Genomic DNA, 25,207 nt, shown 5'->3' with positions numbered 1-25,207 from the left:
TCCCTACACAATGTTTACTATGATGACTATCACCTGAGGAACACAGTGAACATCTATGCGAACTACTGTACCTGCAAAAAGACTGACAAGGTTTCAATGGCTACAGCATTTCTCCCTGCTTAACAAATGAACGTGCATGAACACACCATCACACCTAAGCATTTCTAAGTTACAGATTTATCTCAATAAAGGTCTTTGAAAAGCCCCTGGGAATTCTTGCATGAAAAAATCTAAAAGCAATATTAAGAATGTGAAGGTTAAACAAGCACAGAATGTTAAATTTTACCTTAGGCCCCTTTTTTTTTTTCTACCACTTTATAACACTACAAGATTTATTTTGGTTAATCACATGTTTAAAAGAAGTCATACTGTTTCTGTAACTTTGAAACAAGTACATGAATACAAACAGTGGTAGCAACACGTGCGGTTGCATATATTATGTCACAGTATGGTTTCAGAACAGTAGAAAGCATTCCTGAAAACTAAGGTCGTAACAGTTACTGGACTACAAACGTTGGCATGTGGTTGTGTTCTCAGCAGCCAGGTAATCTCCTGAAAGCTCTTACTGTCACTTAGAAGTCTATTAATAATTTGTACATTATATAGTAAAATAATATTTTGCATGAAAATATTCTTATAGATATAAAAATTGGAATCAGTCATGTAAAAAAAACCTGCATTTAGTCATGAAATATATGGAAAAAAATTATGTTAGGGATTACATAGGACTTATTCTGCTGTAATTGTTTTGGCCATGAAGATGGACACGGAAAAAATAAAGCTAAATTTGTAGTAAATTGAAGGACTAATTAAAAATGCAACTGTTAACTGAAGAAAGGGGTTTTGTTTTTTTTTGTAGGAACTTGCTTAACAGACTACTCTGAAGTTCTGCTGTGCTCTTACTGTGCTCAAAGGCTGTGACAAATTTGTGCAACCTTCCCAAGATCTCAAATTAAGGAATTATTTTGAGGACAATTATTATATTCCCAAGATGACTGCTACTGTTGTTGGACACATGGTAAAAGCAACCTGACAGAAAAATAGAGAGCCTGTAAAAAGAGAAGAACAGCAAGACACAGTTCTTGCTGAGGGAGGTGGAAACTCTTTTCACTGATCTCCTTGCACTTTTCATCAGTAAACACAGAATTAACATGCACAAAGGAAGCAAAAAAAAAGTTTTCTGCCAAAATGTGCTCAAACTTTTCATGAATTTCACAGCAGCTAAGACAGGCTCTGGGTATGTACCATGTAGAGCTTTGTGCATCACGTTCTACTTTTCCTATATCTAATATAATGTAATTATGTTAAAAGAATAAGCTATTTTCTGCAGGTTAAGGCAATAGTTATCACAGCTGGATTTGAAGAATGTTAACAACAAAGAATTGAGAAAAGCAATAGTATCAGATTTTAAAAACCCTTATTAGACATAACACTATTTTGTGCCACCTTTAGGATTAGAAGCAGCTGTTGAGTTCATTATTAGTGAAGGCAATATGATTTCTAATATTATTTTAGATGCTATCACCATTGTGTACTATCTCACACTAGGTACTCAGCCTAAGCTTCTTGTTAATACCTTAGTAGGGGAGAGGTATTAAAAATATATATACACACACACACATATATATACGTACAAGATTCTTAAGTATGTGAGCAAAATAACGATGTTTAATAAACACACAAGCGAAAACCAAACAAACCCCTTTGATCCTTCATAACTGAAAAGCAACCTTCATATCCACATTTTCATTTGTTTTCTTCCCACACCTGCTGCCAACTAAAGAGCAAGCATACAGCTACTCATTGAGAATGCTTTACCAAAAGGAAGAGAACGAAGCAGTAAATGCAATTTTACCATTCTGTATTTTTTCTAAAATTGTCATGGACACTACCTAGTCCATTTTTCAACATGTATTGGCAACAGCTCTGAAGTGAACAGACTCATGTTTGCATTTTCATGGAATACAAGAATTGATGAGGGTATCTTACGTATTTTTTTCAATTATATTTGCAAAACCAAAATGGCAAAAGGTACTTCATTTTGCTTGTTTATAAGAAAAAAAACCATCATGTATTAAAATATGCTGTGTCCCTGCTTGCTTTAGACTGAGAAGGGCAGCTGAGTGCTCTATCTTTCTGTTTGTTTGTTGACCATTTTTCCCTTTCCAGAGCTAGTACCTTGTCATGTAAAACCTAACAGGATATGATCCACTTTTCCCCCAGTTTTTTCTACTGTTTCCACTTTGTTACTGTACTTCTTGAGAATGAGGTAAGAAGATGAGAACAGTGTCTCATGCAGCCATTTCCACATTCAAAACGGTGTTTAAATTAAAAAGGGTAACACTTCATGGTAAATGGAATGTGAACTATCAGCCTTGCCAATGTTTATTTAAGCATTGAGCTTTATGTAAAATAAAACCAGTTGTTTCAATTTGTTTTTACTAGAAATGTCAGTATTATAGTTCATTATCAGTATATTAAAATAACATATTTATAATTGAAAAATAAATTTACAGAAATTCAGATACTACCAAAACAAATCCATTACGATTTCTGATGTCTTTATAAATGCTTAGCAGACCCTGAAATACTCTTTAGCAATTTGACTACTTAGTCATTCTGGTGTAAAATCAAAACAAAGCAACCTGTTTTTCATCTGTGAAATGAGAAACTCCAGACCTCAAAATAAACAAGTCTTTTACCCATTATGTAACATTTTGGTCACCCATCTGTATTTTAGGTTTCCATTCAGTTAGCAAATTAATTTGCTATAGTAGCCAGTAGTGCACCTATGACCAAGGTTCCTTTATTCCAGGCTTACAACATAGGCATAAACTCTAGTATTAAATGCTTCATAATTTAACAATAGCATGAACCCATATTCTTAGGGGTCCTTTACATTCTATTTCACCCACTGACTGGGAGTCTGTACAGTATCAATGGAATAATAGGAAAAAGACAATATTGCAATCAAATAGAATCTCGGTAGCCTGAGTGCCAACAGATCAGTAGGGACGCCTTGGTGTTTCAAGGACGCAGGAAAGAAAGCTGAGTTCTAACTCCCTTTAAAACTCTCCTGCTATCTCAGTGGAACATACAATATTTTTGAAAAGACACAGAACCTAAGATTTTACTTTCTGTTCTCTCTCTGAAATTAAAGCTATTCTACAAAATGTCAGTAATATTTTTTTTAATTTTTTTTTTCCCCAGGAGAAAGAGAAAAGAACAGAACAGACTGTTGAGTTGTACCTCAGTGCAAACTGTCTCGTAGACATCTAGGAAATTACGAATGAGGTACAGTACTTAATGTAAAGCTACAGTAGTAGACATGCTCTAATGAGTTACGCATCAGTTTTGCATCTTTCAGAATGTAAAACTAAGGCAAAGAACGCTGTCTAGCCCCTGATATTCCAAGACAGACACATTACCATATTCCTTTCTGTGGACTAACAAACAACTTGCATAATACTGACTACTCAACCATGAACGTACCGGTCACTTTTTCAGTCATTGGCCCCTATTCTCTACTTTTCTGGTTTATCATAAATCTTTGTTACAGCACCTATAATTTCACAGGTCAGTTCTTTCAGGAATATTGAATAATATTATTAAGGCCCCATTCTTCAGAACAACGAACTCTGCATTCTCTTAGACTTGGCGATTTCCAGATGAAAATGTCTCATTTCCATCAGCCCACTACACTTTTTCCTCACTTGCACATTTACTGCCCTTCCTGAAGACAGAGACAAAATATTAATTTCTTTGAGGAGGCATGCCAGCATTACTTTGTATCTTGACTGATATCCCATCATAGATGTATGACACAACTTATTTCTACTTACACAGTCAAGAAGCTTTTTCTTAATTGTTTAAACTACTACAACGGGTCTCATTCAGCTTGGCAAATCTCACTTTATCTTTACATTTTCTGTACCATGAGGCACAACCTTGTTAATAAATCCTTCCCCTCTTTATGGGCTATCTACTCATACAACACTTCTGGAACTAATGACTGATACTTTTATGTGGAGAACTCTTTTCAACTGTCCTATCTTGGCTATATTTTAAACAATTTTTATACCTGTAATGAAGATAAAGTTTCCTTTTTGTTCAAACCGGCTAGCATCTTCAGTTCAGCTGACTCCACTAATTAATTCCACAATTTCCTAAGGTCCTCCTTTGAAATCAAGACTACTACACTGGCCTACTTTTCAGTAAGGCTAAAAACTTGTGATCTTTCAATCTAAGATATTTTCTAACACATGTTTTCTCCCATAGCCTCACCACCTAAGCCTAAGACAGCATCATCTTTGCATGCATCAGTGGTTACTTGCTGAATTTCAGAGGATGGTACTGGTCTTCAGTCTTTATATGCAATATGTCTCAGTTTTCCAGTTAGGAAAACAGGAAAAAATTGGTCTGTGATGATGTAGAAGAGCATATTTAATCAAGCTTGTGAACATTGGGGTTTTTTATTTACATAATCTGATTAAATATAGTATATAAACCCTATCGCTAATCATTTAGGTAATCAGTAATGTTTGTGATCCTAATAGTGCTATTTGCTCATCATTATACAACCATTGGAAAACTTGTTCAAGTACCTGTTCTCTGCATCTACTGATTCTCTCAGACAACAAATCCGAATTAGTCTTTTCTTCATCAAGCTCAAGTTCCAGGTGAGATAACTTGTCCTAATGGGAACAAAGAAAAGAATTTTCAACATATTACTTTCACATCCTTTTCAGACTGCTATCAGGGCACTCTTCCTTAAACTTCAAGGGCTCAAATGGTCTGAAAGTCTAGGCTTGAAAAGTGAAATTATTCTGAAAACACATATTGAATCTAGAAAAAAAAGGTGGCGGGTAAATAAGCCTTTAAAGTGAATTTGCTTGTCTCTCAGAAGTAAGATAGAAGCTTCATTTCCTTTTTAATCACTCCCACCAACTAGAAGAAAATAAGAGAAATTCTGCAATATTTGTAGAGACTGCTTTTAGAATGCCTAAGATACACTATACCTTTAAAGGCAAATTTCTTTCATGTGAGTACAATGGTATAGCCTTTATGAAAATCAATTAACAGTTCAGTTGAACTGAACAGTTATGTAACCTGGTAACAACATAGTCAGAAATGGTGTGTGTTATTTAGTCTCCCAAAATCAATTGATATTGGATAATAAATAGAATTTAAACTTTTAAATACTTTTGAAGTTCTGAGTGATGGGCCTACAAATGGAAATAATACAATTTTGCCTGATAAACCATAAAGGAAATCAAAGGAAAGTTAATTAAAATAATTAAAGAACAATTGTAATTTAGAACATACCATTCAGGCTACAACAGATATACTAACAAATCACCTTTAGAGTATACCAGAATAATTCCTGCAGTAGTACTATATGGATTTTCAGCAACCTCAAGTTATTATCTTTCTGCCAAGGCAGAACCCATGTGAAATACCAAAATAATTTTAAACAGTTCTAATGAGATACCAACCAATAAAAATGTCTTTTACCTCCATTAATTTGATTTGTCTTGCCCGATCATCCTTTAAGTGGTTTTTGGCTTCCAGTTCATATTCCAAGCTTTTCACAGTCTGCTCTAGCAATTGAGTTTTTGTTATTGCCTCATCCTGAGCTCTCTGGTGGTCCCTCAAGTCTTCTTCCATAAGACGCATCTGAAACAAGAAGATTATGGTAACACACTTTTTATGTCGTACTTCCTGTAAAAAAGAGATGTCAGTAAAGGGGACTGACTAAAACGTGACAGATCCAGAAGCATTGTGTTATATACTTTTTACAGTAATTTTTGTTTTATCCACGAGATGGCACCAAGAAAATAAAATTGGTTTAAATATCAGATTCAAAGAGATGCTTCACACTACCAGTCTTACAGTGACAATTATACATAGTGGGGGCTTATGTGTGGGGGTGTGTGTTTATTTATTTATAATTATTTGTTTTGTAGTTTATATGTCTGAGGCACTTCAGTGACATCATTTTACCGATGACATAATTGATACATATTTGTATATTAGTATAACTTTCAGATATAGTAGGGCTATCTGCTTAGGATAGAAGTTACCTGTTCTAACAACAGCATATACTCAAAATTATCTACAACCTTCAGAGTACTTTTAAAAAAAATGTAAGTAATGACAGGGATTTAGGTGAGACTGTGATCATTTCCTATACTTGGTAACTTAACTTCTGAAATGTATATAATATGTGATGAGGGCTTCCTTCTTCAGCATGCAGCCTTCCATATTCTTCCTCTGTTTAGACAAATGCTTATTTTAGTTTCAAAGCTAAAATAATGTATTACTTAGTTATTTCAGTGTTTGCTACCCATTGCTAAGTCCTGACAACAAAACATTAGACACCTGCATAACTTGATGAACAGCTAGTTAACTGCAAAGATCTGTATATTAATAGCATTTCATATGTATTTAATGTTTTAGAATGCCACTGGAGGACAACTTTCAAAATTGGTATCTTTTAAGTATCCAGAGAGAATTTACAAGAAATGCAGCAATGAAGAAGAACTCCATCACCGCCTTGTGAGACTATTTCATAGTTCTTCTTGTGGAACAGGAAGACGATACTTATGTTGCCATAACCACTAAAACCCTTGGCTTTTGATGACACTCGCAAAAAAAATGTGTGGCATACTATGACACCTACCCAAGACAATTTTGACCAACAGACTCTTTTATGTTGAAAGGAAGGACTAGCTACTTGTACTTCTTGTTAACCACAAAAGAGGATAATAAAGACTTTGACTTGTCGTGAATATTTAATCTCTCTTCTAGAAATTCTGCTGTTTAACCTGCCTATCCTATATTTTCAGATTTTGTTCCCTCTTTTGCAGCTAGCTGTCATACTAAAGCCCTAGGATTATAAATGTTGCCTCATGGTTCCACAACTAGCAATGTTTTGTCCTTTATATAGTGTTTGGGTTATCTCCTTGTCAAATAATGAAAGTTTATTTTGTTCTGAAATTTTTTCTTTGTGTTTGTTTCATAGTTGTAATAGATAACACTGGAAATTTTTCATAACTAAACAGTGCGAATATATATTTACACACACACATTTGCATATCTTCTAGTTAGGCTATCTATTCTCATTTAACTTAAGGTAATATCTCATATAAATTAAGACCCACGTTCTCAATATCCCGGTTTTATCTTTCACATTTCATTATAACTCTCCATCCCTTTAAAAAGGCTCTCCATCCCTGAATGGAATAAAAACAGAAAGAAAACAGAATAATACAAGAAACTTTCTTCTGTTGTTGTTCTTTTCAACTGAATATAAAACTTGCTTGTTAAGGGGAGAGGGTAGCCATAAGAGAAGTTCTGAACTAGAAAAAATCAAACCATCAAAATATTCTACACACAGAAAACATCTGTGACCAGTGTATTGTCATAGCTTTTCCAATTGTGGAACAAGTATATGCAGATCTTTAAAAGACTGGATTGCCTGTATGGCAAAATTTACAAGCTAAGACACAGACATTTCAAGATTGTGGTTGTTTCTTGGTTGCACAAACACCTTTGTCATTAATATCTGCAACTTGGCTCCTATGAAGGAAGAGTAGAATGTGTATCAACTCATTTAGAGCTAGAAGTTGGGGGTGGGTGGGGGTGTTTTGTTTTGTTTTCTTTTGTGTGTGTGAGTGTGTTTGTGTGTTTTGGGTTTTCTGGGCGTTTTTTTTTTTTTTTCCTAGATAACTTTTTTTTCCCCCCTAATTCGAGAATATTTCCACATTCTCAGTCATTAAAAGAGCAGCAAATCATCAATGGATCATCCTTGTCATATCACTTAAGACACATTCATCTGTCAAACACTGCATTTATCTGTCATGAACTGGAAATCCCATTTCCCTGGCAGAAGTAACACGCTGATCACCAAGATGAATGAAACACGAAAGCACAGTGATTGAGATTAGTCTCTAACGATGAAGTACACAAAACCATGATAGCAAATACTCATTGTCTTGAAAACTATCTGAGCTGAATGCTAGGTCAAAGGTTAGACTTTGTCAGTGAACTTATGAGTCATTACCTCATCTTGTAGTCTCATGGCTGTCAGGCGCGATTTTTCTACCTCAAGGTTCTTCTCTTTTAATTGTCTCTGAACATCTGCAAGTTCCCTGCGATTTTTCTCCTTGTATTCATCAAGCTGGTTCTGAAGCTCCAGAGTTGATGTTCTTGAGACCTCTACCATTTCAGACATCTGGGGAAAAAGTACATGTAATTTTTTTTTTCCTTAAAATAGTGGCATGAAACATTCTATCCCGCTTAATACACCAAAAGGTTTTTTTCCACCAGCTTTGATATTCAGCCCAGTATTTTCAAATGGAAAATTTGCCAAATATGTTCCCAAAGAAACAAATTTTTCCGCAGAAGCGCGCATACAAAAACCAGTAAGGTTATTTTCTAACAGTACATTTGGCAAGGCTGGTCTCTTTTTGTCTGTCAGCGGTTCATCCATCTGATGTAATGAACTTCACCGTCATACTACCAGTGTATCTGTATTAAGTTGTACAGACTACACAGAGATGGCAAAACAAGTCCAATGATGTAGCGTTTTGGGAATCAGCTCTACAACCCAAAAATACTGCTGTAACTGTTATTCCAGCCCTGAAAGCTTTTACTGATAGTCTCTAGGTTAAAGAGACTGCTAATAAAGTTTGCATTTCATTATTTTTTACACGTTTTAAAACGTTTTACACATTTTACTCTTTACAACTTGGCAAGTTCTTCTGCTTCTGTCTGTTAGATACTCAGATTCCTGCAGCCTCTTTGGAGTGAACTCATACCTCCTCCTGTAACTTTTCAATAATCTTGTTCAGTTGCCGTCGTTCATTCTCCATCTCATTCTTTATCTGTTTTAACTGTTCCTTCTGGTGAGTTTCATCTTTCAGCTGCTCAATTAACTGTTGTCGTTCCTGTGAAATACAACGGATGTTCCCCTGCAGTAGGTCAAGAAATATACACAATGAAATGTAGACTCTTTTTTCTAATGCTATAATGTAATTCTAAAGGAATAATGCTCTCCATGCGGCAGTAATACCACCACTGCTTTTACCACTTTTGTAACATTTAGATAAACTTAAATAATTAAAAGAAATGTTTATGCAGTTACAGTTTACTAGCCAGTATAGGACAAACATTAGTGATGCAGTGCTTCATCCTTCCTCTAAATTCGTAAACCACTGTTTCCTCCTCTTCTGTCAGCTAATATTTATTATTGACTAGAGAAAGCGAATGCTTCTCTGGGTATGTGTAGAGTAAAAAAATTAACAGCGGTGTTGTTTATTACCAAATAACAAGGTTTTGATACACCATCCGACGGCTCACACGCACAACTGTTCTCTCCGGAAAAGTGTGTAATAGCTGATAGTTCTCTGGGCTTGATGAAATTTATCTGTCTGGAAATGGTGGTTTTCTTACGCTACTACTGCATAATTTTATTCTCAAAATCTATTTGATATGTGTCCATATTATGATCCATATGATCTAGCTAGTAACTATACCATAGAATAACTTATTCTTCAAATAGTGAAATCACAACTGAAGCATGATAAAGTCCTTCTTGTTTTGCTAAAATGTAGCCAGCAGGAACTTGATAACAATAATAGGTAAAAATATTCCTAATGGAAACTGAGCATTGCAACAGAAATTATCTTTGATTTATGTAATAAAAACCCTGCATTGCAATAGATATTACTTCATGCTTGTAATATTTTCCAGTGGAAATAACATGTAATATGCAGTTCTCATAAATAATCATTTTCCCTGGGCAACACAAATTAGGATACGGTATTTCCCTTTGCTGGACTAGCTGATAAAAGAGTACTGATAAAAATTAGCATGTCTATTTTAACTTAACATTTGAGATAGACCAATAGGACACGCTAGAAAAAAAGGAACTTCTATTTTACATATATTTATTATCTTTATTTAAATATCATCAATATTTATTTATATTTTTATATCATCTTTCTTATCTTAAATATTAAAAAACATGATGCAATGGAAACATCACTACTGACTATCCAAATGCTGCAGCTTCCTCAGCATCTAGCCTTTCAGTACACTATATTCAATTTCAATATTTGAAATCTGGGATGCCCTATGGGACAACTTCAATAGTCAACTCAAGTATGACCTCTAATTTGAGTCCCCTGCACATACAAAAATCCGAGAGTAATTTTTCACTAGAGTTGGCTGGCCTGTCAGTTACAGTGTAACTTCAAGTTAAGTAAACAGTTTCCCAGTTGCCAATTTACAGCCATTCTGTAGGGACAATTAATCACTTTGTGAAGAAGCTTATGCATTATGGCAGTGCAAGTCAGGCTAACTTTACAGCGGTATTTCTCAATTTCAGGTTGATGAACAGACAGTATTCCAGAAGACAGAGAGCTATAGTGCAACAACAGAACGCACATTTCCACATACCCAGAGAAGAAAACAAAATGGGGAAAAACAAAGGAAGCAAATTGTTTTCATAGTGACCTATAAGATTACTGTAATACTTCTTTGTTTTGCCAAACAATATTAGTTGAACATTGTCTTTGCAAGTTAGTAATTTCTTTCAACTGATAACTGAAAATTAAGTATATAAGTCAACTTAAGAGTGCTCTGCAACATCTATGTGCCTGCTATTCCTTATCACAATGAAAAAATAACTTTCTTATTCTTCCCCATGGAAAGGATCTTGCATTCTGATTAATTCAAGCACAGAATATAGTAATAGTGCATTACTATTACCAATAAAATATATTACTAGTGCAAAACACATTTAATTATACTACATTATTTTCTTTTACAAAAGAGACCTCCTGAAACTTCCAAAAGTCTTCTCAATGTTGCAACAATATTAAGTTGTATTTAATTTTTTGAAATAGCGGACTACATAGAGGAGACTACTCTAAAACAGACGTTATAACACAGCATGAGACACTACAAGAAATACTACTTGCCTCACCCTCCATAACGAAAATTTCAATATATACTGAGATAGATTTTAGACAAAAGCACTAAAACAAACTGTCTGTAACAATAATTAGGTGCATTCCAGCTTTAGCTTCTTCGAGTAGAAATCTGGGATGGAGAAGGAATAGATTTGGCTACAATTACAGTCACTGTTAAAATTCTATTTGTATTGTCATTGTCTTTCTTGCGCTAGTCCACCATTAAAAATAATTTGCATTTTGTAAAAAAGCAAGACAGGCCAGCCAGGAATTAAGTTTCTACATGATAAGCACTATTACTGTGCCAAAGTCTGTTGTCTAAATTGGCAAAGGTAACACAAGGCCAAATCAGCCTACTGTACAACATCATTCTTTAAAACAAGCAAAACTCTAAAGACAGAAAGGCTGCATTGTTCTATGCAAAAGGGCCTACTGATTACATCCTGAAGTCCATTAGTGCTTGTAACCAGTGGACAAAAGAGCATAGAATCTGAAATAGGATGAAATTTGGTGCACCCGGAATTAGATACAAGTTGTGAATAACATGACTAGACAGACTCTTCTGCCACTTTTCCTTATTTCTTTAATTCGGAGACCCAGACAGAAGGCAGCATTACTTGGTGTGATTCTCTGAAGGATATGTAAACAAAAAAGAAAAAACACAGTTTTCAAGCATCTTGACCCAAAGCTAATCAAGATGCAGAAGATGCATATGCTGCATTGACTCATGTTGTACAGGAAGGTCAAGCCGGACTGTGGTAGAAGGGAGTTCTCAGAGAACAGTGCTAAAATGTAAGACGATGATGAGCAATGGTCCATCCACTGTGACTGCGCAGACTGTCGACAATACATGCAAGCAGATTTGGAGAATCAGTGAGGTAGAACAGAGAAAGATTCAAAAAGAAAAAAAAAAAAAAACAAAACACCAAAAGCCTCATATGAAACACTTACTGACGTAGGTACAAGGAACATCAGCTTAAAAACACCATTTTGTAGAAAAAAAACTTCCTTACCCATCCTGTTTAAACCTTATATTCTTGAAGCACATTCCATTTTAAAGACATTGTGTTAGTTTCTTGCTGTTGCTATTTTTTTTTCCTTTTACCATAATTAACTGAACAATGAGAACATGCTCATTAACACAATCTTCCCCTGGTTTATAATCCACTTTTAGACAAGTTTCATTTTCAGATTTTCAGAACAGTAAAATTTGTGTTGAAGACAAAAAGGGAAAACATTTGCTCAATTAAAAACGGGCCACTAGCAATCATGTACCTCACTTTTGAGTTGACTTGTTTGACAAATCACTTAAAAATTTTGCTTGTAGAGGCAAAACTAAGAGAATTCTGAACTCTCTGAAAATGTCAAAACAGATGCTTCTTTGGTACATGTAAAATGTATTACAAAGAGGAGAGATTAGGTTTGCAACTTTTTCAGATACAGAATATGATATCAATAAGACAAGTTTTAAGATTTACACACATTCACCTTCTTACTAAACAGATCTGAATTTTCCATCCATCTGAATCATGCCAACATCCCTCTCAACTGCTGTCAGTAGATGCATTCTCCATGTGATTAATTTCTGAACTAATCTGAGAGAAAACATATCCTTTCCTGGATACTGAGTGTACTGAGGAGGAAGGTGGAATGAGGACTTCACACAGAGTTTAAGAGGCTGCAAGTCATATTGATATGTGTTAAACTTCTCAGGTTTATGTGATCAAATATACCAGTTCCATGCAACATTCGCAAATCAGACAGGTTCATAAAAAGATAAGCAAATTTCCTGATATTTGTCTACTACCAATATTTTAATTTATATCCAAGTACACCTTTTTATTATTTTACAAGTAAATACCTTTGCACAAGCAGAGCTGAATGATCACTCAAAATAATAAAACAGTTTTATAAAAACTTAGGCAGTTTATTTTGTAATTCAGCTCCCTGAAATTTCGCTAGATCCATGGAAAAATAAATAAATAAATAAATAGAACCACAAACCCCCTCTTTAGCAAGAAAACCATTCTTAACTGTATGATACTATGCCTTCAGGACATATTTGAACATTGTAACGAGGTCTGGAGTTTAAAACAAAACGTACTTCAAAAAGAATAGGAAGTTACTCTGCAGAAAGCAATGGTGGCTTAGGTAAACCGAAAATTTAAAATTTATATATTCCAAATTGCTCTTGTTCTTACCTGCATATCTTCTAGTTGTCTTTCCAAAGACATTTTAAACACTACCAATTCCTTTGCCTCCTTTTCAGCATGCTTCCAGGCTTCTTCTAATTGTTGCTTCTCTTCCTGCAATGATACGATTTGATACATTTAGAAAGAGTGGCACGGCCTTTAACCTGACAAAAAACATGAGCTTTAAAGTATGTTCACTCTGGTCTATGGCTGATCTCCCCAGTTCCAAGCTGTGACTTGCTTGCACACTGGTTTTCACCAGACAAATCATGTCAGCAAACTGCATCCTTCTTGGCAACCTGCTGGTTTTGCTTAGCCTTCCCAATGACATTTCCTCCTCTTTGTCAGCTTTTGTTCTACAATGTATCCTCTCCAAACAGGACATGACTTACTTAAGAGGCTTGCTTTCTTAACTTACCTCGTATCTCTTTATTTTTGCCTTCACTGAATTTTCTTCTCCTTTCACATTATCAATTTGTTTGTGCAGCTCTTCAATTTTACTCTCTAGCTCATCAACTATTCTTTTCAACTGCTCATTTTCCTCAGTCAGCTCTTTGACTTGATTTTCTATACTATTTCGCACCTCTTCGGCCGTATTTCTTTCACTGGCAAGGACGGCAGCACTCTAGTGAAAACAAATTTTGTCACATTTAAAAAAAAAATTATACTGTTTTCCAACAGAAATTTCATATGGCACACAGCAAATAAAGCTAGGATATAACACTAAGATGTCAACAAAGTATTTAACTTAAAGTCTGTATGCATTACAAACCTGCATTCTCATTATTTGCATTATTGTGGTAGAACATACAAGGAGCACTTTTTCTCCTCAGGCATACCTATGTGTGAAAGTAACATACAACACCTGAACAGTCTTATGCCTGTCACGACATATTTTCACCTTAACATCTTCCTCTTTATTGTCCTAAAATATTTTAATTACCAAATCCCATTGTTAGGTAATTCTAAGTAATATGAAAATCTTAACAGACTTCAACAGTCAAATGAACATTTTTGGAAGAACATATTGATGAAGAGTGTCTTCCACAGCAACACAATATTGAGACAGTCTCACCCCACTGCTTGTTCCAAGCATTAATGAACAACAGTCCACATACACACAACTGTTTGTAGGGCTGTATAGTAAATCAATTTAGGGAACAGAATCAATTGTAATATATACACATACAGATAAATACAAAGGGATTTTGACACTTAAAAAAAACCCAAAAAGGTGGAAGAAGAAAGTGTCACTGGAAAAAAGTGTCACTCCACTTCAAAACACAGTCCCACGAAGTTCTGTGCCAGCACAGCAGAGCAGATGGTGAGCAGGCATGCACAAGCAAGCGAGACTGGAAGTACCTCATAGCGGTATTGGTGTAGCTCTGTCTACATATCATAAAGCTCACGCTTGGGGCTGTACTTACTCAGCAGTCCTGCTTGGTTTTCAGTTGCTGCCTGAGGGTGGAAGGAGTTCAGCTACTGATTTTAACTTGTATTCAAAAAGATACACTGTATTATTTCAGAAACTCAAATCAACTTATGGCACAAAGACAAATTATAATAAACTACTCATCAAAATTTATCATACGTGAAGACAGATTTCTTTTGGGCAGGGCAACTGCCTGCAGCTTGTAACTTTTCAGAGCTAATCATCAGCTTAGTCTCAGTCTCACCATTTACCCTTTCTAAAACACCCTACCATTTATTTTGGAAACTGTGAGTGCAAGTATGTGTCTGCATTGTTATACTATCTATACTGCTATAGTATAACACAGATCAGGTATGTACTTGTAAGCATTTAGTTCTCTGGAGTAAAGTGCTAGAAGCATTTAATTTGCTCTTCACTGACTTTTCAGGCAGAATAGCCTCCAAAGAACATAAAGGAAGCTAAGATATAGTTTGTAGTTCTTAGTCTTGGGCATTCAGGGTCACACACATAGCAATACTCTGTAAAAAGATCTGGTGCCCATGTATAAGGCCCGCTGCCTTCTACATTAAGAACTTAAACAAGAGGAAGAACAGCAGAACAGACATATGACTCAATCTATACCTGTATTCTCTCCGGTGACCATAGCTGGTGTTTATAGAAAAAAAAGAGGAAGATTTACTATGAGGCAATCCTTTCCCCATTACACACTCCCAGCTCTCACTGTTCTTCCTCCATTAATGTATCATCTATTAATTCCTCTAATCTTTTTTGAATCCATTTATACCTTCGGCCTCTACATTATCTGGTGACAACAGGTAATTGCACATTAATTACTGAAGCATAACTTTTTTGCATGCAAAATAGTGTTTATCTAGGTGAAAACAAAAGAAGTTCTACAGAGTAGTTTGGGAAGCGACTATTTTGTGAAACATTTTATGAAAGCATGAAAATCGCTTTTCAGTTATGCTGTTTTCCATTGCAGCTCCCAATTTTCCTCTCCCCAACCCCAAAATAAGTAAGCGAAGTTCTATAAAAGGGCGTTCTATAAAAGTGCACCCTCACTAGATTGTTTTCTAGCAATCAACAGCTTTAAAATCATGCAAATTAGATTGATAAAGCCTTAACTCAGAAAACACTCAGACTGTCTACGGGGTCAATGAACTTATTATACAAAAACTGGCAGCATAAGCAGGCTGACAAGTTCTGGTCTTTTGAAAATACTGAAAAAACTTGTTCTTTTAAGTACACGACTTAGCTAAAAGCTCTGAAATAAGCCTGTTGATCCTTGAAGTTCTCACATACTAAAATTTCAGTAACATTTATATATTCCTTTAATTTTTGCTTTTTGCATACAGCAAAGTTTAACTAATTAGAAAGCACTCTACCAGTGGCTCCTTTTTGTCTCAATTCGCCTTTCTGGACCTGAGTGAAAGCAGCTGAGGCATGCTGGGGAGTTCAGGGAAAGGAATGTTGATTTGTCTGTTCTTTTTCATCCAACCGCCTACACAGGGCCGAACAGTAAGAGAGGTCTGCAGCAGACTCACACTGTACCTGAAGATTCCTCCACCTCATCTACCATCGCTTGCTCTACTTTCCCAACACAGGAAAGAATATTTACTTAGAAGTACACACACACACACAAATACAAACAACTAAAGGAAACCCCCAGATCTACATAGATAAATATACACATAAATACAAATATGCATGCATTTAATCTCACAGGTTCAAAATTAACTTCAGCCTACACTGACACAGGCATATTGAGAGATCTGCTTGAGCCTCCCTTGTGCACTATCTCAAGGTACTGTTCCAGCCACTTAAATTAAAACTAAACCAGTATTTTCTCTTCTTTTTCACTATTTGTTTCAGTAAGTTAAGAAGATGCCAGGTGGATATATATAAAAGGTACAGAAGTATAAAGGGCAAGTTGCAAGTATTATCTTTATTATCCTAATTTAAAATCCTGGAAATGAATCAGGTATATATGTAAAACCTTCCTAGAGTTCCAGCTGCCTGAGTGACCCAACTTAACCTGCAGATCTCCACAAGTCTGTAATGACCTTGGCATGATTATAAGGGTTACAACTTCACATGAATGAAGCATTCCCAAACAAATTCTCTAAGGTATTAAGTTCAAAAATCCTTTCTTTCACATGGTAGTGGTATGTGTTAAAAAAATACCAATAATAAACATGTACACTCACACACATACACATTTTCAGGATGGTAGGAAAACTCTCAGTACTTAGGGGGAGCTTTACTGTACTGTACTTGGAGAGTGGGCATTTTTCTTACATATCTTTGGGGAAGAGTAGAAGTTGTTTTCTTCACGAGGCATATTTCCCTGTACACTATTGTTTCAACATCCTTTCAATTTGTTACAGGTAAGACTGAAAAGAAACACTGGAGTACCCATTCTACCAGTTTACCTTACACAATTGTACTATACACATCAGAAATGGAAGATGACCTTTTGGATGACACTAGGAAAAAAAATATGATACATGAGTATCTTTAATTTGATTGTGAAATTTAAACAACACAGTTTAGATGACTTTTGAGTAGAAAACAGATGAAAAAAATACACAGCTGAATTTAGATAGAAATCCCCACTGTAATAAGAATTGCATGCTGAGCTCTTCACTGGCTGAAGCTTCTCGATTATAAAAACTTTTGGCAACATGTGCCACATCCCATATCATACTGCCAGAGCAAGTAAGGGTTTCAAAAAATCTCTGCACCTCTTCTCTTCTCCTGTTCTTCAGTTAGTCTTAACTGGCACCCCACATCACCTTCTACCTCCCCTTCAGGTCCTCTCTTGGAAAGGCAGGTGAATATGATACAAAAGAGCCTAACTATCATTAGAAAGGATATGCAAAGGAAATAAGCCCTGAAATGCAGTTCTGACAAACCTTGTACCAACACCATTAGGGGAGAATCTGGTGCAAAGAGATCCCGATCCATATATTGAACACTTACATGAGGCTCAGGCCAGCAGCTATCAAATTGTACACAGACACTGCTGAAGTAGAAATATATTGTTGTGTCCTTTGACTATGGAACCCTACCACACTGTCTGTGTACTCAACCAGTCCCAAGCAAGTAGAAGGCAGTACCAGTCACATAAGAGACCGTATGTAAAATTTAGCACTCTGTTGTTAGAAATGGCCCACTATATTCTGCATGAAATTCCCCTAATACAACATGCCAATAGACGATAAGAAAACCACTGCATTAAAATTACAGAGCAGTTATCACATAGGTTGATAAATTTTGAATGTCAATTATTGCACTTCATAGGCTAAAACTTAAAATGGCAACAGCATAGACAGTTTAAACAGTACAACAGATGGTATCTTTTAACAGCCAGCAGTAATCCTACTCTCTTTGGTTCTGTTTACATGAGCAAGAAGGCACAGCTTTCATTTAAAATTCAGTGACTGGCTCACACATTCAAAAAAAGCAGTTGAAAGCTGTTTAGAAAAGCATTGAATTAGACTGGGTTAGAGTGATGAGGATGAAAGCAGGATAACTGAACACTGCAGGACTAGTAAGTGCAAAAAAGGAAAAAAAGCCAGACAGGGAGAACTCATATGTACAGACTGTGCTGTGGATCCATATCCTACAGTCCACATAGGACTTACATGTAATGGTGCTACACGCAAACAGTGCGATGAAACAAAATATTGTTAAGGCTTAATGATACATCTGTTAATGTCTCCTGTTGATGGCTATTCATAAATCCTTTATGTTGCTATTGCTACTTTTAATATTTGGGGATTTTGATAGAATTTTTACCATCAATCATTTCATTTAAGTTTATATAAATTTAACCCATGATAACAGAACTGCATAAAGGTCACAGAGTAACGATTTAAATCAAATATAAACCATTAATAAACGTTGCTAATATAACGTGATCCTTAGTTCACAGAATTATGGATCAGCCTCTTCAGAGAGTTCAAATGAGATTATGTACATATACGCATGCAGAGCACACAACAGACAAAACTGGTTAAACAAGATTCTTGAAGAGAAAAGCTGGAATTAAATACTGTATATTCAGACATATTTGCCATACCAAAAAAAAAAAACAAAACACAACCCAAAATCAAACCAAAACATCAACCAAACAACAAAAAGACCCCCAATGATCCCAAAAACAGGGGGACAAAAAATAAAATAATTATTAAAAAAATAAAATCAAGCACTGAACTGGGCTCTTTGAATCCTAAAATTAACGTATCTCAATCCCAAGACTATAGTTTCTTCCCTATGATATAAGAAACATGCTTATTTATTTTTACTCCCACTTGCTAGTTGTAGCAGTATGTTTTAGCAAACCAACTTTTTACTATTTTGTATTATGGAATTATATTTATGTAAGGTAAAAGCCCTGAAGCATTTTCCTTGTTATGTTTGTTTGCCTACATTTGCTTTGTCTTTCCTTCCAATCTGTCTGTTCTCTGTCTGTCTTCCCGGGCATTTAGTGCCTTCTATTCCCTACGTTTAGCCTGTTTCACATTCAGATTTCCATATCTCTGATCTCTCAAGGAATAATACCTTCCTCTTAAGATCCACAAAGTCTGAAAAATATTGATAAATGAAATATTGTAACCTTGTGTTTCAGTGAATACAAAGCTACATTTAACTCTGAAGAGATGGCTGACAGCGAGAGAAGGTACGCACATATATATATGTGTACTCTTTGATTTGGTATGTACATCTGATGAAGTTTTACCTAGCCTAAGCCTGCTTATCTGAGCCCGCACAGTCACCGCTCCTGGAGTTCATTTGCACGTGGCATTTAGCTGTCAGCTCTGGGCCTAAGGATGGTAGTCTCCATAACGGAACCTCAGCATTCAAGTCCCTCACTTCTCATCTTCCTCCTTCCAGCTGTTTTGACTAACAAGAAATGAATCTAATGAAGTTTGGGCTTGTGTTCTTGTATGTAGTTGTGTACTTGTCCAGAAATATTTTAAAATGCGTTTAAATTAGCCAAACCCAAGTTTAAATAAAGCAACAAATATTGTTCCAACTACTCGGTTGCAGAAATCTCACTAAAGCAAATATATTTATATACTACTCGACTCTCAACTTTGGTACAAGCAGTGAACAGATTTAAAGAAAAGATCAGTTAGTACAAAAGGCATCAAAATTCTTCCCACCACTCACAGTGTAAATCCAAAGCAACTGGACAGAACACACACACACACACACACAGGGTCCTCAAGATGCAAATTAAATATTCTATTTCAACCTGAATGCTGAAAAAACCCTCTTGGATAGGAATGCAGAAAATGTTTTGTTGCTCCACACCTTTTTTTACCACACCCTCAACACTGGCAAAGACATGACAGTAGTTGTGTAACTGATCATTAAAAAATGGTTTTGGCTGACTTCAGTGTTTCAGCTGGTAGAATTCCCCTTTGGCAGTGACTGCACAGTACAAGACCTCTAGAGTTCCTTTACAAGATACAGACGGAGCTAATGCAAGAGGAAGCCAAGTATCTCATTCACAGCTTATTAATTGTTAAATTTTGGCTAGATTCTATGTTTATTAGCCATAATTCAGCCATTTTTTCTTAAAACCTTCACATTTTCTTCCAGAATCAACTGAGTAAATCTGAATTCAACTAATTAACCATTTGTTCTTTAATTGTCATATTTAAAGTACAAATCCAAAGAATAAATCTCCATTCAAAATGAGCTAGAGCACAAATAGAAGGTTTTTAAATTGAAGTAACACACTCTCAAATACTTGTTCCATGTTCATACTTATGGAATTGAAGTAAATGACATGACAATCTTCCAAAACCTTCTGAAAATAAAGGAATGGTGTGGCTCCTTTAATTTTGTTCCCGGTGTGGAACACTTAAGGGATCAAGGAAGATACTGTCTGCTGAAACCAACTCTAAAGTCTCATGGACTGCCTTCTTAGGTCGATGCTGGACTAGTTGGTTAACTTCTTGAACTACGTGTTAAAGTTTCATGTGGCTTCAAGGATTCAGAGCCACCTAGCTCCCTCAGATGATCCTGAGCAGGTAGCAGTGATGGATTTAACAAATCCCTTTTCTATTGTCTTTTCCTCTCCTTTTTATACATAAACAAATGAAGTTTAAATAAAACAAATAGACACTGATTTCTCTAGGTAACATGCAGGTCATTTCCAAAGAGAAAAACAAAACCAACCCAAGGAAAAAAAAACAGTATCTCTCAACATAGGGAAAGCCCTTATAATGTAATCCTTATTAGCTCTTCAGCAAAGAGAGCTTCTGAAATCAGTACTGTTTAGGTATAGTCATTTAGTTTTTAAAGATCACAATTAGCAAATAACAGGTGTTACATTTATGTTTGTAGTTCCAGTATTTTTCTCCACTGTGTGCCTTTAGGCAACTCTTCTCACCTCAGACACTATTTCTCAAAGCAGTTAGAAGCCCTGAGATGAATACCACAGTAACACTGGATAGCACAGGTAATAACATCTCATGCTTCTAAAAACGGAAGGTGGAAACTCCTTAAAAGCAAAACAGAGTGTTAGGCTACGGCCCTCCCACATCCCTCAGCCAAACGAAAAATAAATCCAAGCTTGTGGAAAAGAGACTAAATGACGTAAACAGATTTACTTACTGTTTTTCTGATTATATTAATTCTTCCCATTACCTCAAAATGAGGCCTAGCCTATTTGAACACATGGCTACGGCTTTGGAAGTTAACTATAATTAGTTACCTATTAAAAGGGTCAATGTTTTTTTTACTTCTTAGTCAGGTATGCTGTAACCAACTTGCATACCCAGCTGTACTTCAAAAGATTATTCAGTAAGCAAGTGGCACAAATACTGTAAGCAAGTCAGATTTTGTTTCCTTCCATTTCAGCTAGAGCTATTAAGTGGTTAAAAATTATTCACTTGTGACAGTTTAGAGACAAGACTTGTTTTCTTATCCACTGCCAGGCCATCCATTTTCACTGATCTAAACAGCATCATATCCTTAATACGGTTTCCAAAACTCCTTAGGTTTTCATTTATGAGATGTTATGAAATCTCTAAATTTTAAAATTGAGAATACACCCTTTTATTTTTTTTTTGTTTGTTTTGTTTTTAACACAGAGTCTATTAAGGAACATTTCCCAATACAGCCATGATCTAAAATCTACACAAGTTATAAAATCCAGAGGCAGGAAAGTATTAACCTCCCAACCAGTAGCTGTATAAATGTCTTATTATCCTCCTAGCTATGTATCATGACCTACTCAGACTGACTTATACTAATAGTTTTTTCAAGGTCAGAAGTTGTTGAAAGACTAGAGTAAAACATTAACTAGTTCTATGTTCACATTGTACCCTACTGAATGGACTTACACAGTCAACCATTTCACAAACATACACAAACAAGCATATACTTTCACAGGACAAACCACCTCAACATACATATACTGTCTTCTGCTGATATGGATTAGAGATCCTCCTGATGATATTCAAGAAGTATCTGACTGCACAGGCTCTTGCCAGCTTTCAGAAACAAACAAAAAAAAACCACAACCAACCAATCAACTCCCTTTCCCAGCCCAGACTAACTGAAATAGTCCTAGCTGAATAAGGATCACAACGGTGAAATGACTATTGCAGATAAACCAGACTTTTTTTTTTTTGCCTTGTTTAGATGTGGTCCAATCCAAATCAAACAGAGCTTTGCAGGATAATTTTGCCCAGAGGCTATCTTGACTCTACAGTACAGTATAAAAACCGCTCAGTTGTTGTTTCATGGTACTGTCTGCATTCAAACATGCCCCCACTAAACAAACGGAGGAGTAAATTGCATGGAAATAAAAGACCAGAGGAGCTGGAACTTAGAAAGCTTGTGTTAGCACCACAGATGTAGTCACCAAGTTACCTCTTCAGTGAGCTTTAGAGGCATGTTTATTATTCTTGTTGACATCACAGCTAATATTCCATAATTTGTTTGGTATTTCATTTAGTGGGTGCCTAAAACATGCATGACCAAATATGCTATTACCACGTAACTTCCTTTCCATGCACAGAACAGACACTTAGGGCAAAACAAAACCAATCCGTCTCCCAGGTTTTGCACACACAGTTCTAAAATATGTGTTTCCAATAACAATGACTATTTTAAGGAGTGCCTGCAGCCTTTGTTCCACCATCATGCTTCTGTCTGTGCGCCCTCACTCTCCTTCCCCTAATCCATCTGTGTTCGTAGGTCCACACTGGACGTCAATCAAAAACATACCAGGCTTTTAGATGGCTGGTAAAGGAGGGCAGAAAATGACACAGGGAGATGAGGAAGGTCATGAAAGAGGAAACATTGACTTGGACCAGTCACTCCACTATTCCTTGATTCTGTATACAGTTTAGATCAGTTACTAACCAGCTTCTACCACTGAAACAAACAAATTATTTCAGTATGTCAAAGACTGCCTCAGACAAGCAGAGGACAGAGGAAAAACACCAGTGGCATTTGAAGTCCTGGTTCATCTTCTCTAAATCTCCAATTGTCAGTCTTGTTTGAGGTGAACAGACTATACTCAGACACAGTACTCAGGATGCAGATTCAGACTTATGGGTGTAGGCATACTGGGGCATAGTGACTTTCTTATGCCCAAGTACTTCCTATGATATAATTTGTTTCTTTTACTGCTTTCAAGACAATGTTTTTATAGAGCTAATCATCATAACACCAAGATTTCACCTTAGAGAGGCACAAGTTAGTTGGGATGCTATTGTTTTGGCGTTTTTTTTTTATATATAGTTTTACAGTTACATGCATTAAATTTATCTATCATTTTATGCACCGAAGTGTCTCTGCAATGCTCCACAATCAGTTCTGTCTTCATTTTAACTTGAGTAACAACACTCTTTGGTGTTTGTACAGCATTATCCCAAACTAGATGATTCTCATAATATACTAAATTTAGTTGTTTCATTTTACATTTAAACTAAATATGCCAAGACATTTCTACAAGAAAAGCATACACAGTATGTATCAGTATAATTTATACTGCTTAAGCAGTTATGCTTAGTTTTTGTTATGCTTCCTCTGGGTGGGAGAGCTTTATTAGCTTTGAGGAAGAAATACTGTGTCACCAGGTTAGGTAGAAAAAGATTTAATATCCACTTTCATTTCAAAGCTCTCTACAGCTCTTTGATAGATTCACCTAAATTCAGTCGCTTCATACATACAGGGGGGAAAAAAAAAAAAAACAAACCCAAAGCTTCTCATCTTCAGTGCTCAAAAAGCTATATTACTTTCTTATTTTAAAGGAGTTTACTTTTGGTTCTTAATATGTGCAGAAGGTAACCACTCTCTTTTACTGTTCTGTTTCACTAAATACTTGCTCTAGTAAAATTCCTTTTTCTCTTCAATCATATCACATGTCTTAACACATACATGTCAGTTAAAGCCCACATGACTGCAAGTTTCATTGCAGCCTTAAATGTGTTGATAAATTAATCACCTTCTAAATTCTGACTGTCTGTTCTATCACTTTGAGGACAAGGCTGGAAGTATGATGAACCCCAAATAAATCAATCAAGGTCAGGTTTTGATAAGCCTTTGTGTAACATGATGATTACAGCTTTTTCTGAACAACATAATTTGTGCAGACTGATTCCCAAAACTGATACAAATTGGATAGTGCTGTGTCATTTGCAACTGCACTCCCGCGTGGATACAATTATAGTGCAATTTGAACAGTACCGGTTGTAATTTACTACAACCTTTTACCTACAGTATTGCATTCCAAAAGCTGTCTTCAAATTTTACTATTGAGACACTCAGAAATAGTCTGCTCTCAGTCTTAATAAACAAGCAATGAAGTTAAGAACAATCACAGTCATCTCAAGACCACCACAAGCAGAAGACATAACACAAAAATTAATTAAAACAGTAAACCGTAACAAAGAAAATTTCTATCTTAATATCTGTGGCTTTATGTAAAAAGCTCTAAGTAAATACCCAAACCCCCAACCTACTAGCACATGAGTGAGCATGAGAACAGAATCACACATGAAAAATAACCCTTCTCTACTCTCCTATCAGATAACCTTTAGTATGTTTCTAGTGTTTTCAAAACAGATCTATGTGGCATTCTAACCACACAGACTAAATACACTCTACACTACTTGCCAACCTCTCTAATGTCTCCAGCAGCTGAAAAATTCTGTTCATTTACCATGGCCACAAAAATTACTTCCTTTCTCCCTGCAAGAACTTCCTTTTCAGCCCAATACATATCAAAACCTACCTTTATTCAGTGTACCTATTTGGATGATATAGAAGCAACAGAAGAACTAACACCCTTGTACATACAGACTCTGATACACCCTGATCAAACATCAGTATCCATATTTTCTACATGTTAAGCCACTACTACATCATGTACAAATCTGCTTTCCCCATTAAATACAACAAAATGGCCTGCCTTACTTACATCTTTGATGTAATTTTCTTGTATCCCACCATCCTATATCTATATCTATATCTATATCTATATCTATATCCTTTCCAGCTTGGAATAATTTAAAAAAAAAATAAAATTGACAGGTCAAGTAGCTTCAATTGTATAAAGCCCAATTTTCACA

The 25,207-nt window shown here is 35.7% G+C and overlaps 1 protein-coding gene across 1 annotated transcript in view; it reads right to left on the bottom strand.

The window, feature by feature from the left end:
* Positions 1-25,207, bottom strand: part of CGNL1 (cingulin-like 1) — a 41,040-nt gene that overhangs the window by 6,076 nt on the left and 9,757 nt on the right. The window contains exons 9-14 of the mRNA XM_008941469.1: positions 13,590-13,796; positions 13,181-13,285; positions 8,823-8,975; positions 8,066-8,236; positions 5,515-5,676; positions 4,605-4,694 (exon numbers count right to left, since the gene is read on the bottom strand). Of these exons, the coding sequence (XP_008939717.1) occupies positions 4,605-4,694; positions 5,515-5,676; positions 8,066-8,236; positions 8,823-8,975; positions 13,181-13,285; positions 13,590-13,796 (888 nt within the window). The remainder of the gene's footprint in view (positions 1-4,604; positions 4,695-5,514; positions 5,677-8,065; positions 8,237-8,822; positions 8,976-13,180; positions 13,286-13,589; positions 13,797-25,207) is intronic.

This window comes from Merops nubicus, unplaced genomic scaffold (genome assembly GCF_000691845.1).
Source record: "Merops nubicus isolate BGI_N331 unplaced genomic scaffold, ASM69184v1 scaffold32725, whole genome shotgun sequence".
In the NCBI taxonomy this organism is placed as follows: Eukaryota; Metazoa; Chordata; class Aves; order Coraciiformes; family Meropidae; genus Merops; species Merops nubicus.
The sequence above is the reverse complement of the archived record's forward strand: the minus strand, read 5'-3'. Positions and strand labels throughout refer to the sequence as shown.